The following is a 12,947-nucleotide window of genomic DNA, read 5'->3' as shown; positions in this document are numbered from 1 at the left end:
TAAAAAGTAGGATATGAGTCTTGCAGTGGTGTTTCAGACAATCTGGGAGGGAAGAATTTCTGGGAAGATATTATCCGACAGCCACTGGTGGGATTATGTTTACAAATCCTGCTTTGCACATGGTACATGGACACTCAATTATCTATAAGTTTAAGGCTGTTAGGTTTCCCTCAAGTAAGCTCCGTGTGATATAAAACAAACAAATGGGCTTGGTGTCAACTCCAACCAATGTTCATGGGGGGAATCTGAACATCAAATACAATTTGCACAGTAGCCCTGACAACACATTCTCATTTCCAAGCTGACACACAGACGTATGTGTTGTCAGGACCAATTGGCGCCTCACATTTAATGTTCAGATTCATCCCACAGATGCTGCTTGGATTTTATCAGGAATCCTTCTGCGGTGGTAAGTGACGCACCAGCTGCAGGAGCAGTAACAAGTTCGCTTAAAACGGTTGACACGAACCACACATGCTTCCTTTTCTTCTTTCTGAATGAAAAATGTTGTGAATCTGGTAGAGATATGACACATTGTCATGGCAACACACCTTATGACTTCTATGTCACTGACTGAGAAGACCTTGTACATCTAAAACTTAGCCTTTAAAATGAGAAATCTTTGCCACATGCTGAAAGAGAGCTTTTTTTTTATTATTATTATTTTTTATAAGGATATATTCAAGATTTATTTTTAAAAATGTAATCATTCACATGAAATCCCGAATGGCAATGTTTCAGGAAACCAATAGATAATAAGAAAATAAACAAAGTAATGCAACAAAAAGCATAAAAACCTTACAAGGAGAAATAAGATGTGAAACAACAAGCTTTTAAGATGTTACAGCAACAAAATACAAAGCATAGAAATTCCAAAATATTGTTTGTTTTCTAATTCAGCGACGTTTTTGTTTATGAAAGCAGCAATTTCCATTATTTCTCAATGCTAGTGGAAAACACAGGTGACGGTTGCAGGACATGTTGCGTGCATTATTTGTAATAATATGATGTTTTTTATAAAGCCGTAGCCACGTAAACCGATCACAAAATGTCAAGAAATTTGTGCTTGATTTTTTTTTCTGGTTGCCATAACAATGCTTCTTTCTAGTAAATCATTGGAATACTTGTTTGTTTCAGGGAAAATGCATCTGTAGGATGAGCAGCAGAGTTGAGTTTGTGGGTTGACCGCCATGACTGCTGTTCACTTTCAGACCTGTTTGCTTTGATGTTAGCAACGTGTGCACTGAAATCTGGACATGCTGATGAACACCGTGTTCCGCAAGATGCTCGAGTTCTGCCAATGGATCATGAGAAAACAGAGAAGAAAATACACACTGATAACTGCATCGTCAGGGTAACAGCTTTTTGGGGGAAGCAGTGTGATGATGAGGGGTGGGTATTTTGCTTATAAAACGCAAAGATTGTCATTATTAAGAACGATTTCAATGCATAGCTACTGAGATGAGATTCTGGAAACAGTGGTAATCCCATATCGCCATGATCTGGCATGAAACATTATTCTCCAAGATAACAAATGTTGATTCCAAAGAGCAGATTTAATCAGAGACAACCTCTAGAATATTAACGTGGAAAGAGTAAAAGGGCTTACCTGCAATCCGGAGCTCATCCCCAATGAATGTTTGTGGAATCAGCTTGGCTGTGCTGTTGTGCTACAAATACTGTTTGAATAGTGGGATGCCATCCCACCACAGTGTGTGACCAACCTGCTGACTAACATGGGTAGGTCACACTAGGATGTTGTGGCTGTTTATGGTTCCTCCACATGCTAATGAGCCCCCTTTTTGTTAAATTCAATAAATTATTAAACTACCAATTCAACTTATTTTGTCAGATCCAATCCAATAAGCAACAGCAAGCAAGAGCTAGTGTAGAACTGGTATCAGACCTTGGTGTGACCTTCATGACCAACTGGATGATGCTTATCCCACAAATGCATTTTCCATCCAATGGGAAATAAGCATGCTTACAACAGTATGAGATTTATTGTAGCTAAGAAATAATCAACCAAACACAGAACTTCTTACTTTTTCTGTTAAATGAAACATTGGAAGGATTTACTTTCAAATTTAGTATCATATAGCTTTTACGGTTCATGCTAACTAATTTGGGCCCTGCGGTGACTGGCGAGCTGTCCAGGGTGTACCCTGCCTTTCGCCCAAAAGCCAGCTGGGATAGGCTCCAGCTCCCTGCGACCCTGAATTGGATTAAGCGGTTTGGAAAATAAATGAATGAATGAATGAAATGCTAACTAATTTGGAAAAAGTTGATCCAATTATTGTCTGAAAATCATCCCAACTGCCACTTGATGATGTGGTTTTTTTATTTTTAGTTCTGGTCTTTCCTGTTTAGTTCCCTTGTTTCTTGTTTAGCTTTTGTTTCTGTTGATTAGATTGTTTGTTTGTTTTATCCATGTTTCCTGTGTCTTGTTCTGTTTCTCAGTATTTATTCTCCTTGGTTTCTGTTACCAAGGCTGGTCCATAGTTTGTGTTTGCTTCCCTTCAGTTCAGTTCAGTGTCCCTCTAAAATAACTTCTTGATTCTCTGCATCCCTGGCTCCTATTCCTCCACAACTCTCAAGAGTCTTAAGGACCAAAGTTGTAGAAGTAAACATTTGTGTATAGCTGCACATATGTGTAAATATGCATCAGCAATCATCTGGTACACAGAATGAGAGTAAAGGTCTCCTGTTGCAGAGTGTAAAGGCTCCCTGAAGACCATTGATCCGTGTCTATGACCACGGCAGTCTCTGGCTCCTCCCTGATTGCCATTCTGCTGCTAATTAAACAGTCCAGCTTAACGAGTTCACGTTGATAACAAGGTTGGAAGAAAAGGTCACTCCATCAGGCTTGCTGCACTGCAGACCCCGTCAATAATAACCCTGCCTGAAAGGACAGGTACTCACACACAGGAGTAATCATTTAAAAGTTAACGGTAAAGGCTTTTCAGACAGCTGCTCTTACCTACGCCATCACTGTTTGATGGCATAAAGCAAACCAATACCATTGAATTTTTGTGATTTTGAGACCTTTTATATTTTTCACCATGTTTTTTACAGATTTCCTGTTTGCTTTGCATGCTGTTAGATTCAAATAGCAATTAGTCAATCATCAAAACTCATTTAGCAAATTCCAAATGCATTTAATGGAACTAATTTTGTGCAACAGCGTGTTTCCATACCTTTGATCCACAAATCTACATTAACCATACCCATTTTATGAAGAAAAATATACTTAAAAATTCACTCGAATCACTGAATCCTCAAAAAGAAGTGAACATAGAATAGAAGTAAATAACTTTGTAGCATTAGTTTTAGTTGCCAACAAAAAAATAAAAGCAAGGAGAAGAAATTGGAACCAAACAAATGTACAGGCTGATATTTTAATAACAATGTCAACAGCTACTGGCCATAAAACTATGATTATTTTATCTTGGTATGAATTAATTAAGATAAACCAGCAGTAAATTAAAAAAAAAAAGACAAACATAAAAGGAACTGCATATATTTCTGGGCCACTTTCAAAAGAAGAAAGTGCTCCCTTTGCCGTATTTGCCTGTAAACGTCCAGAGAAACCGAGAGCCAGACACACAAATGCATGACCTATATATCCTATCTTGCCCTCTCATCATTTATCTTACAGAGGCAGAATCAGGATAGATTGGTTCAATTAGACTGGCCTTTAATGTAATCTGTTTAATCCATTTCTATCATCAAAGCCAATACCTACCTCTCTCCTCAGAGAGCGGGATTAGTCCTCTGAGTGCATCTCAGAGCGAGCGCCTCAGCTATTAAAAAAAACAGCCTCTGAGTTGATCAGATCTCTTCGATACTGGTGATATTTGTTCTTTACAACTGGTTGTGAAGAAAACAGGGTCTCAAGAGAAGTTTTAATGGTTGGAGATTTAAGATTCTCATATCCGAGCAGAGATTGGAAACACCGTTTGGCACAATGCCCAGCATCACAGTAAAAAGACAATAGAAGACTTGGCTTCCTTTTTATTCTCTTGCAATAGTTTTGATTTTTAGATTCTTGAATGACATACAAATCAGGCAAAAGTCAGTTTGTACTTATACAAAGACTTCTGCAATACGGCTATTGATACCTCTGTAATTGATAAAATTTAACGCACGATAGCATAGTGGTTAGCGTTGTGGTCTCACAGTGAGAAGGGCACTGGTTTGAGTCTTGGCTGGGGCGAGGCTCAGAAGGTGGGCTTTCTACCTGGCGTTTCCTATATGCATAGGTTTTCTGCAGGTACTTTTTAAATTTTTTTTTTAAATCTGTTTTATTCTTACTTTCATGGTTCGTCTACAAAACGAATGGTGAATGGTCCATTTCTGCCACTGTGCCATTATTTCTGCCTTAAGAGAAAAACTGTACCAACAGTGCAGCCTGTTGCAAGAAGCCAAAGTTCAAAGCACAAAATGTGTTTTGAAGACTTAAACTGTGGTTTACTCTCCAGTTATTGTCTTCAAAATGTTCTGCCTTGGGAGTCATTTGAGGGTGTACGAGTGGTTCAAGGACAACTGTAACTCCTTTAACTCCTCAATATAGAGGTATTATGTCATGTGGTGCAAAACACAACAAGATGAGACACAACAAAAAGGTGTACTTTAAGGAATTTTTCTAAAAGTAAAGCAATAAAAATCTGTTTATTTGAACCACAGAATAACCAAATCAAACTCCTTTTAAGAAGAAGTTTGTTGTCTTTATGTGTTGATTTCCGATTCATGTCTATAGACATAGATGTTTCCAGAACACCTTTTACCTCTTTAATAATGAAATTATTTTTAAAATAACCAACAGCACACTGATTAGAATGAGTCATTTTGGCTACTGACATGATAATAGCTCAAGGTAAAAAGGTTTTTCATGAGAGAAGTTGTCAAGGTTTGACTTTTGAGTGTGTATTGGAGGTAGATGCTGTTATGCAGTTAGTCGGATCATTTTGTTGCACTATTGAAAATGTCAGCAGTGTGTCAGCAAGGTGAAGAATGCCTCATTCATCTCTCAGCCAGTGGTCCATGCTTTTTGTTTATGTCTAAAACTAAGAACCTGAGCAATCTTTAATAAAATATAAATTTAGTAATCGTAATGAAAACTTAAGCTCTTTGGCAAACTGTAATACAGATCCCTGTTTTTAAGGAGATTTAAGTGTCTTTGAACGAGGCATGGTTGCTGGTGCCAGATATTCCAGTCTGAATATTTCAGAAACTGCTGATCTGCTGAGATTTTAATACACAACCACCTCTAGGGTTTACAGAGAACAGACTGAAGAAGAGAAAATATCGAGCGAGCAGCAGTTGTCTTAACCAAAATGCCTTGTTGGTGTCAGAAGTAAGAGGAGAATGAGCAGACTGGTTGGAGATGACAGAAATGCAACAGAAACTCAAATAACCACTGGTTGCAGCCCAGTTATGCAGCATATGATGCGTAAAACCACAACATGTCAAACTTTGAAGCAGATGGCTGCAGCAGAAGACCACATGGGGAGCTGCTTCTGTCAGAGAAGAAGAAGAAACTGAGGCTACAATTCACACAAGTTGACCAGCACTGCTGATTTTGTGATGTGATGAGCCTCTATACCCCAAAAGTAAGGCCAGCCAGATGGTGTAAACTATATGAAAGCATCGATCTGTCTAGCTTTGTCTCAGCATTTAAACCCGGTGGTTTCATGCTCATGGCTACCAGATCTCAGTTCAAAAGAGCAGATTTGGGATGCAGTGGAATGGGAGATTCTCATCATGGATGTGGAGCTGACAAATCTGCGGTTCTGAAGACAAAAGAGTCCAACCTGGTGTACATTTTTTTTCAATACATTTTATGAGTTTAAACAAGATTTATTGTAATAAAACACATAATACCACCCCTCCCCAATGCCAAGCACTTACAAAGTACATCAAGAAATAAGGGAAATATAAAGGGATATAAAAAATTAGGAAAGAATGATACATAGAAAAAAAGACAAAAGAATTAAAAGCAGACAAAAGCAAAAGCAGAGATGAAAGCAGAATGCAGGACCAAGACGCTTTATTTCCAAACTTGACTGAACAGGATGGAGACAACACAGGTGACTACAGACATGCTAACACAATGAACTAGCAAACAAAACAGCACTTGAGGGGTATAAATACGTGAAAGGAGTATCAAGGAACAGGTGAAGTGAATAAGAAAATCAAAACCAGGAGCGATAATGAACAGGAAGCACAGTGGGCAATGCACAGGGGAGTGAAACTAAAAAGATAAAACAGGAAGGAAGAAAAGACCCAAAAAAGCCCAACCATGACAATGTCCTAATCTCAGTTAAAGTTTCAGAGACAGCATCGAGTGGATAAATCGGCATTGCTCAAAAATGACAGTAAAAGTTTTTGCTTTCACCCCTTCACAATTTCAGAAGGTTAAAAGTTTCCTTCGAATGTTTAAATTTATGAAGTATGTGAAACTGTTTCCATGTCGCGTGCATATAGCACACAGCAAGCTAACATTTCAGCTATCTGTTAGCTAGCTTAATTTGCCTAGCAGCCAAACTGTTAGCGTGTAATGTTTTAATATGAGTATAATTCATATGACGCATTCACTACTCATCAGAATATCAGCTTTTCTTGGTAATCATTATTTAAGTTTCACATTCTTCACCAAATAAGGACACAGGGGCCCGCATGCAAAAAAAAAAATCCATGGCAAAATTCCCCCTGCAAAAAATGACATGGCTTTCAATGAGGAAACAGGATTGTTTTGTAAATTCATGGATTTCACCCAGCAGCTGCAGTCTGCTTCTACCTGCTGAGATTTCCGCAGGGAAGTGGGATTTTATACTCAAATACCCATCTATCCATCCCCCAAGCCTGTATCTCTGTACTCACTCTGTCAGTGGAAGCAGAAAAAAAAAGAAAGAAAATCAGCGTGCAGGTATACACTCTGCCTATATTTTGGGGGACTGGAGTGAATTTAAAAGCATATAATAACACACTCTCATACCCTTCTCCACAATCCATGACTTCCATGCACATTTCAAATCTGTTATTTATTTATTTTTGTAAACCAGGTAAAAAATCATGATTTTTTTTCTCATGCACCTGCCTTCATGAAAAAAAATCCTCACTTTAAATCCAGCATTTCCAATAATTCTCTCTCTCATATACTGTGGATTACCTGTGTGATTGCTTTCCAGGCAAATTCCCCATGCAGCATTAGCAACACCGCTCGTCACAGTCGACGCACCCTCCACTGCTCTTTTTTACCGTGCCGAGGATGCCTGCAGACATTAAAGCTATACATGATGCTGCTTGTCTGAGTCCATTAACTTTGTCTTTTTAATGGCTCCTGCATGTGTGTGTATGCACATGTGTGTGTGTGTGTGTGGACATAGTTATAAGACTTGGTGGTAAAGACTTGGTGATACATTGGTCATGTCTGGGTAAACACATGTGTTGACAGCGTTGTCCTCCAAAGGATGGCTCAGCTACACACATACACATCCAGGAATGGACAGTGACTTGAGTGCAGCTGACAGGTTTGATCAAAGCTGATTGATTGGAAAACACAAGGCATGGCTGCACATAGCAACACTGAGGGGTTTGATGGTGGTGGGGCTCCTGTGCTGGATGAAGATGCCCAACACGCTCCTACCCACCACTTTCAGAACACAATCCCTATTGCAAATCATATTTGACAACACATATTGATCAGATGAATGGGAAAGATCGATGCTTGTTGACTGGGCAGTGAATACAAGGCCATGCTTTAAATTAAGACCAAAGTGAGGTTTAGCAGATGTCTTCTTTTCCACCTCACTCTTTATAAAATAAGAACTGGTACATTCTCATTTCTTTGTCAATAAATATTTTAATGCCTCTGTTTAGACATTTATTTAACCATCAAATAAGTCAATATGCCTAACTACACGACGTTTAATAAGGGAAAGAATTGATCATATCCCTCTGCATATACTGTCTGCAGCTCTATGCTTTCAGGTATGACAGCGACATGTGCGGTTACTGCCATCTGCTGGTGGTTACATGGAAGTGCAGGCATGTTTTGTAGAAAATATCACCATTATACTTAGGATGATTTCATTTTCTAGACGTGCCAAAAGTTAAAGTACTGGAGTCCGGAATTGTTCAAACCAGAAGGGCAGGCAGTGACACAGGCTATAAAAAGGACGGCACATGTGAATGAGGCTTTTTTTTTTTTTTTTTTTTTTTTTTTTTTTTTTTCATTTTGTAATGTATTTTTTTTAAGGATCTGGGTTTTAATTATAAAAACAAAATTTGTGAAACAGTCATTAATTTGTCATCTGAAATCTTTTACTTATGGTGATCCTGTCTTGTACTCTCATTTTACTGCATTGACATTTTTTTTTTTACCAAGTATACCAAGTAGCAGATGTCACCTTTTTAAAACCACATGTTTAAATTAAACTATTCATTTTAAGAAGAAAAAAGGCTCTGAAAGATTTTGTAAAACTACTCAGATAAAACAGTAGCAACATAACTAACATATGTGGCTTGTAAAACTAGTCCCCAGTTGTAATTTTGTTTTATTTTACTTGTGTGATAGCTTCATGGGGCCAGAGGGCAGTCTTGTCTAGCCTGTTAATGTGTAATTTGTTGGTTAAATGAAGACTAACTTGCTGTGCACCTAGGCGGACTGAACATGTGGACATCATAATTTCTTCCTGCTTGATTTTTACTCAAGAAAATTTTACTCTTGTTTGAAAAAAAAACTTCACTTCCTGTTGTCGTCTCATCTGTGGTTGCTGGGATTTTTTTTGCTGTGGGGTATTTTCAACTTCTGCTGGACTTTGCTCCTTCCTGGTGATTGCTGGGTACCGCTGCTGCCCGTTTCTCTGACTGACTGTCTGGCTGGGCCTCGGCCTGAATCCACCTACTTGCTCTGACTGAGTTGTGAAGTTCATTTCTTCTGTTTTTACACGTTGGAACAGGAACATGGCTGTTCGGCTATTTGAAAGCAAAGATCACACCGCTTCTTACCTGCAGTACAGAGTGGCGCCACAAGAATTGATCAGCATGATTATGGACTACATGAGGAAACAGGTATTACTATACCAGTGTTTTACATACCTGTCAGGCTATATAATGACTATTTGCACCCTCTCCTGCGTTTAATTGCTTTTAGTAAATTTTTGTATAGTGCTTTTTGGTTATTGCAGTCTCTCAGCATATTTTATCCATTCAGACAAAAAATCAGTTTAAACTCGCGGTGGATGTGGGCTGTGGCTCGGGTCAGGGGACGGTCCTCTTGGCACCATACTTCACTGCTGTGGTTGGAACAGACATCAGCCCTGCTCAGCTGGAGACAGGACTCACCAATAGTCACCCACCAAACGTCTCATACAAGTAAGAATGCAAAAATATGTGGGAGAGGGAACTTATAGAAGAATTAAGCACGGTTGTAAGAATATACAGAATTAACCTTTAAATTGTTCTCTTTTCCACTTTCTATCGCAGACAGTGTCCTGCAGAGGAGCTGCCATTTGCAGCTGGGGAGGTGGACCTTGTCACGGCCATGACAGCAGCTCATTGGTTCGACCGGCCGCGGTTCCTCCAGGAGACTGATAGGGTGCTTCGCCCTGGAGGCTGCCTGGCCCTCCTGAGCTACACCTTGAACATGACTCTGGAGTACGGCGACGTTTCTGAGGCACTCAATGACATCTGTAAAGAGGTCCGTGTCAAAGCAGACATTATCAGAAGACCATGAGGTTAGAAGTTGAGGATATGTGCGTTAGCATATCTTTATTTCCTGGAGCATAGTAAGAATTATTGGAAATGCAGGACTAGATTTTTGGTGCTTTTGAGACATTTCTTCTGAGGCTGTCGCCGCCAACAGCGCTGGATGAAACATGACAGAGGAGACTGATGCAGGAAAGTAGAAACATTTCAGGAACAGGAACAAAACAGAACTGAGAATACTTGTCTTTGTACTTCGGAAATATTTTTTAATATTAATATTTCTGTCAAATTTGGTCGTTTTTATGGTGTTGTTGTCTTGGTTTTGTTGCAAACTGTACACTGCCAGTCAAAAGAATGGGCTCATTTATCTGTTGAAATGAATGGGAAAGACTGGTACTGTAACTCGCAACAACCATCAGACATTCACACCGACACACTTTCTTCTCCTAATCAGAGAAAACAAATACTTACCTCCGGATCAATTACTATGCTAAAATTTTTTTCGATGTCTGTTCCAGTTTTACGCTGCCCTGCTTCCTTATCGAAGTCCTTACCTGGGTCCCAGTTCCATGAAGCTCTATCTGGACATGTATAACTCCTGCTCTTACCAGGACAAAGAGTGGTGAGTGTTTATTAATGCCCCCATCACAGCTAAAAGATTTAGCACCACTACTGTTCTGTTTGCACTCATTATGACAGCTAATGTATGTGTTTAGGAATGAGTGCTTCCATGTAAGACGGACCGTTCCACTCAGAAGATATATCTGTATGGTGGAGACCTTCTCCAGCTACCAGAAACTGAAAGAAAAGGACCCGGCTGGAGCTGAACAACTCTCCAACGACATTCAGAACAAGTGAGATATTAACCTCGCCAGTCTAATCGTCAACTTCTGGCCTTGAGCTCTCACCTCATTTCACTTTGGCACTAAATACCGCTCTTATAATCCCCCACCTTAATGAATTTATCACTATCAAAAACTGCTGAAATTCATCTTTGAATGCTGTCACAGTCTCGGGCATTAATCAGAAAATCCAAGCATTGCTTGACTAAGCTTAACTATTGAAGGCTTTTACAGCTTTGATAACATAGCCATCATTAATTCCCCTGCCTGTGACAAGACAGAACAGCCCAGCAAGCACAATATATGGAGCAGAAGTGCTGAGCCATAACTTTATCATGCGTGGAAAAAAAAAGAAGTTTGACATTGTATTCAATTACGACGACAGTTTTGCTTTCAATCTTTGGAAAACAGTTTGACCTGTCTGGAAGTTTTTATTTGCTCCTTCAGTCCGTGTAAATAATTTCAAATCTGACTGAAACACTGTGTCTTCTGTCTCAGGTTGCTGTCTGTCATGAAGGCTTCCTCCCCTGACACCGAGGTTACAATGGTTGTTCATTATTTTTACTGGCTGGCCCGCAAACCTTGATCTTTCTGGCCGAATCCTAAGGCAGGAAAGTTTCTTGGTCGTTTTTTTTCTTTATTTAGGCAAAATATTACACATCTTCACTGGCTGTGATGATTTCAGACCCTTACAACCCCCAATGATACCACTCAAGCAACATACATTAGGGATTTTGGTCTGTGAAAGTCAAGTTTATGTTATCCCATCCCAGATAGCAAAACATGTTTGGCATATTTATGGCCCTCATATTAGTTTGGCTCATATTTGGCCTTGACTTACAGTGTTGACTCTATTTGAGTATTGCTGCTGAAACTCAGCCAAATAACCACCACATGTGGGACATCACCATAATCTATATCCAGGTCAGCTCCAAGTACTTTTCTGGTCCACACACTTACCGTAACCCACGTCCAGGCAGACAACTGATATTTGGACAGCATACATGTTGGATGTAGAGTGAGTTTGCTAGATAAATACATTTCACTCTCAAAGGGTGTATTGAAATCTGAAGGAGATAGTGGGAGTATCCACCTCAACAGCCTCTGATACTATGGATGTTGCTGTTATGGGTGGAGGGAAAGGTGATGCCTTAAGGCCCATTGCTCTACGTGGTAATGTGAGAAGAAATGAGCTGCAAATTTGTCAATGTTTTGCTAGCAGTAAAAAAAAACAAACAAAAAAAAAAAACTACATGTTTAAGTTAACCAAGCTTATATCTCTCCACCATAACTCTGAGCCACCAAGAAGTAATGGGCCCCCCAACTTGGGAATCATTGCTCTATACTAAAGACAGATTTTGTGAATCTTCTGCTACATCTATGTGTGTAATTTGTCCCGTTTTCAGACAGTTTGTGGATGTCAAGTCCAAACAAATTGAGCTGTAATAAGATAAACAGTGTTTTTTTAAGTAGTCTTCCATTTAGAAGTAATTTCATCTCAAAATTTGGCAAAATCAGTGGTGTGTCCTTTTTGGAATATCCTTTGGGACCCAATGTTCAGCAGCAAGAAGACAGAGAGTAGCACAGCAGTCTGTTTTAGCTAACAGTGTGATTTAGCTTTAGCCTGCCTACCGCTGTTACCTGGTTAGCACTTGTTAGCTCCTGGTTAGCTCTTAGCTACAGGTAGGTTAGAGTTTGCTAGATGTAAATCATCCTCCCCGACGCTCACAGTCCCCTTCTCAGCTCTACCTCTTTGCCCATTTTTGTATTTTCTGAAAAGGACCGAAAGCATGATGCTTCCAAGATAGCAACGGTGAGAGCTGCCCAACAAACTTCCATTCAGCTCTTCAGAAACCTACTGGTGACGTCATGGATGCTCTGTCCATCTTTTATGCACAATCTCTGGCTGAAAAACTGTGCCAGCACCAAAGACACATGAGATTATGAGCACAGTGGTGTTTGAAAACATATCTGTTTACTTATGTAAAGGGTATAAAGGCAAATTCTCTGTTCAGTGAATGTTTCTCTACTTTGACACAAATGGCCTAGATCACTTCTCACACAAACTACTTTTCCTCTCTGTTCAAAATCTGAACGTCATGAGTCTCAGAGGTGTGTCTTTGCTCATTAAAATGCAGGAAACAAGCTCCTGGTCTGATGAGTTGGTTCTTCTGTGTTGAGCCATCTATCACTTCAGTGGCTGTTTGATTTCCCCATCATAGAGCTAATTGCAGTCCTCGTTGCACTTAACTCCATCCAGTGACAATGATCGCACTAGCTAGACCGTGGGTGAGTTAAGACTCAGTGATGGTTGTTTAGTCTAAAACATCAGGCTGCTTAATTGAACTCTTCCAATATCTCCATCAGAACCAGTGAAGCTCGTCTGGACAAACG

General features: G+C 39.6%; 1 protein-coding gene across 1 annotated transcript; it reads left to right on the top strand.

Annotated features, from left to right (window-relative positions):
• Positions 1-8,967: 8,967 nt before the first annotated feature.
• LOC306774195 (putative methyltransferase) lies at positions 8,968-11,139 on the top strand (the record flags this gene model as incomplete). Its single annotated transcript, XM_079264177.1, has 6 exons — positions 8,968-9,075; positions 9,218-9,378; positions 9,490-9,703; positions 10,230-10,333; positions 10,428-10,565; positions 11,052-11,139. The coding sequence occupies 6 exons, from the start codon at positions 8,968-8,970 to the stop codon at positions 11,137-11,139; spliced, it is 813 nt and encodes a 270-aa protein (XP_079120303.1).
• Between the last annotated feature and the right edge of the window lie 1,808 nt (positions 11,140-12,947).

Source organism: Telmatherina bonti, assembly GCF_933228915.1.
Source record: "Telmatherina bonti genome assembly, chromosome: 24".
Classification (NCBI taxonomy): Eukaryota; Metazoa; Chordata; class Actinopteri; order Atheriniformes; family Telmatherinidae; genus Telmatherina; species Telmatherina bonti.
The sequence above is the reverse complement of the archived record's forward strand: the minus strand, read 5'-3'. Positions and strand labels throughout refer to the sequence as shown.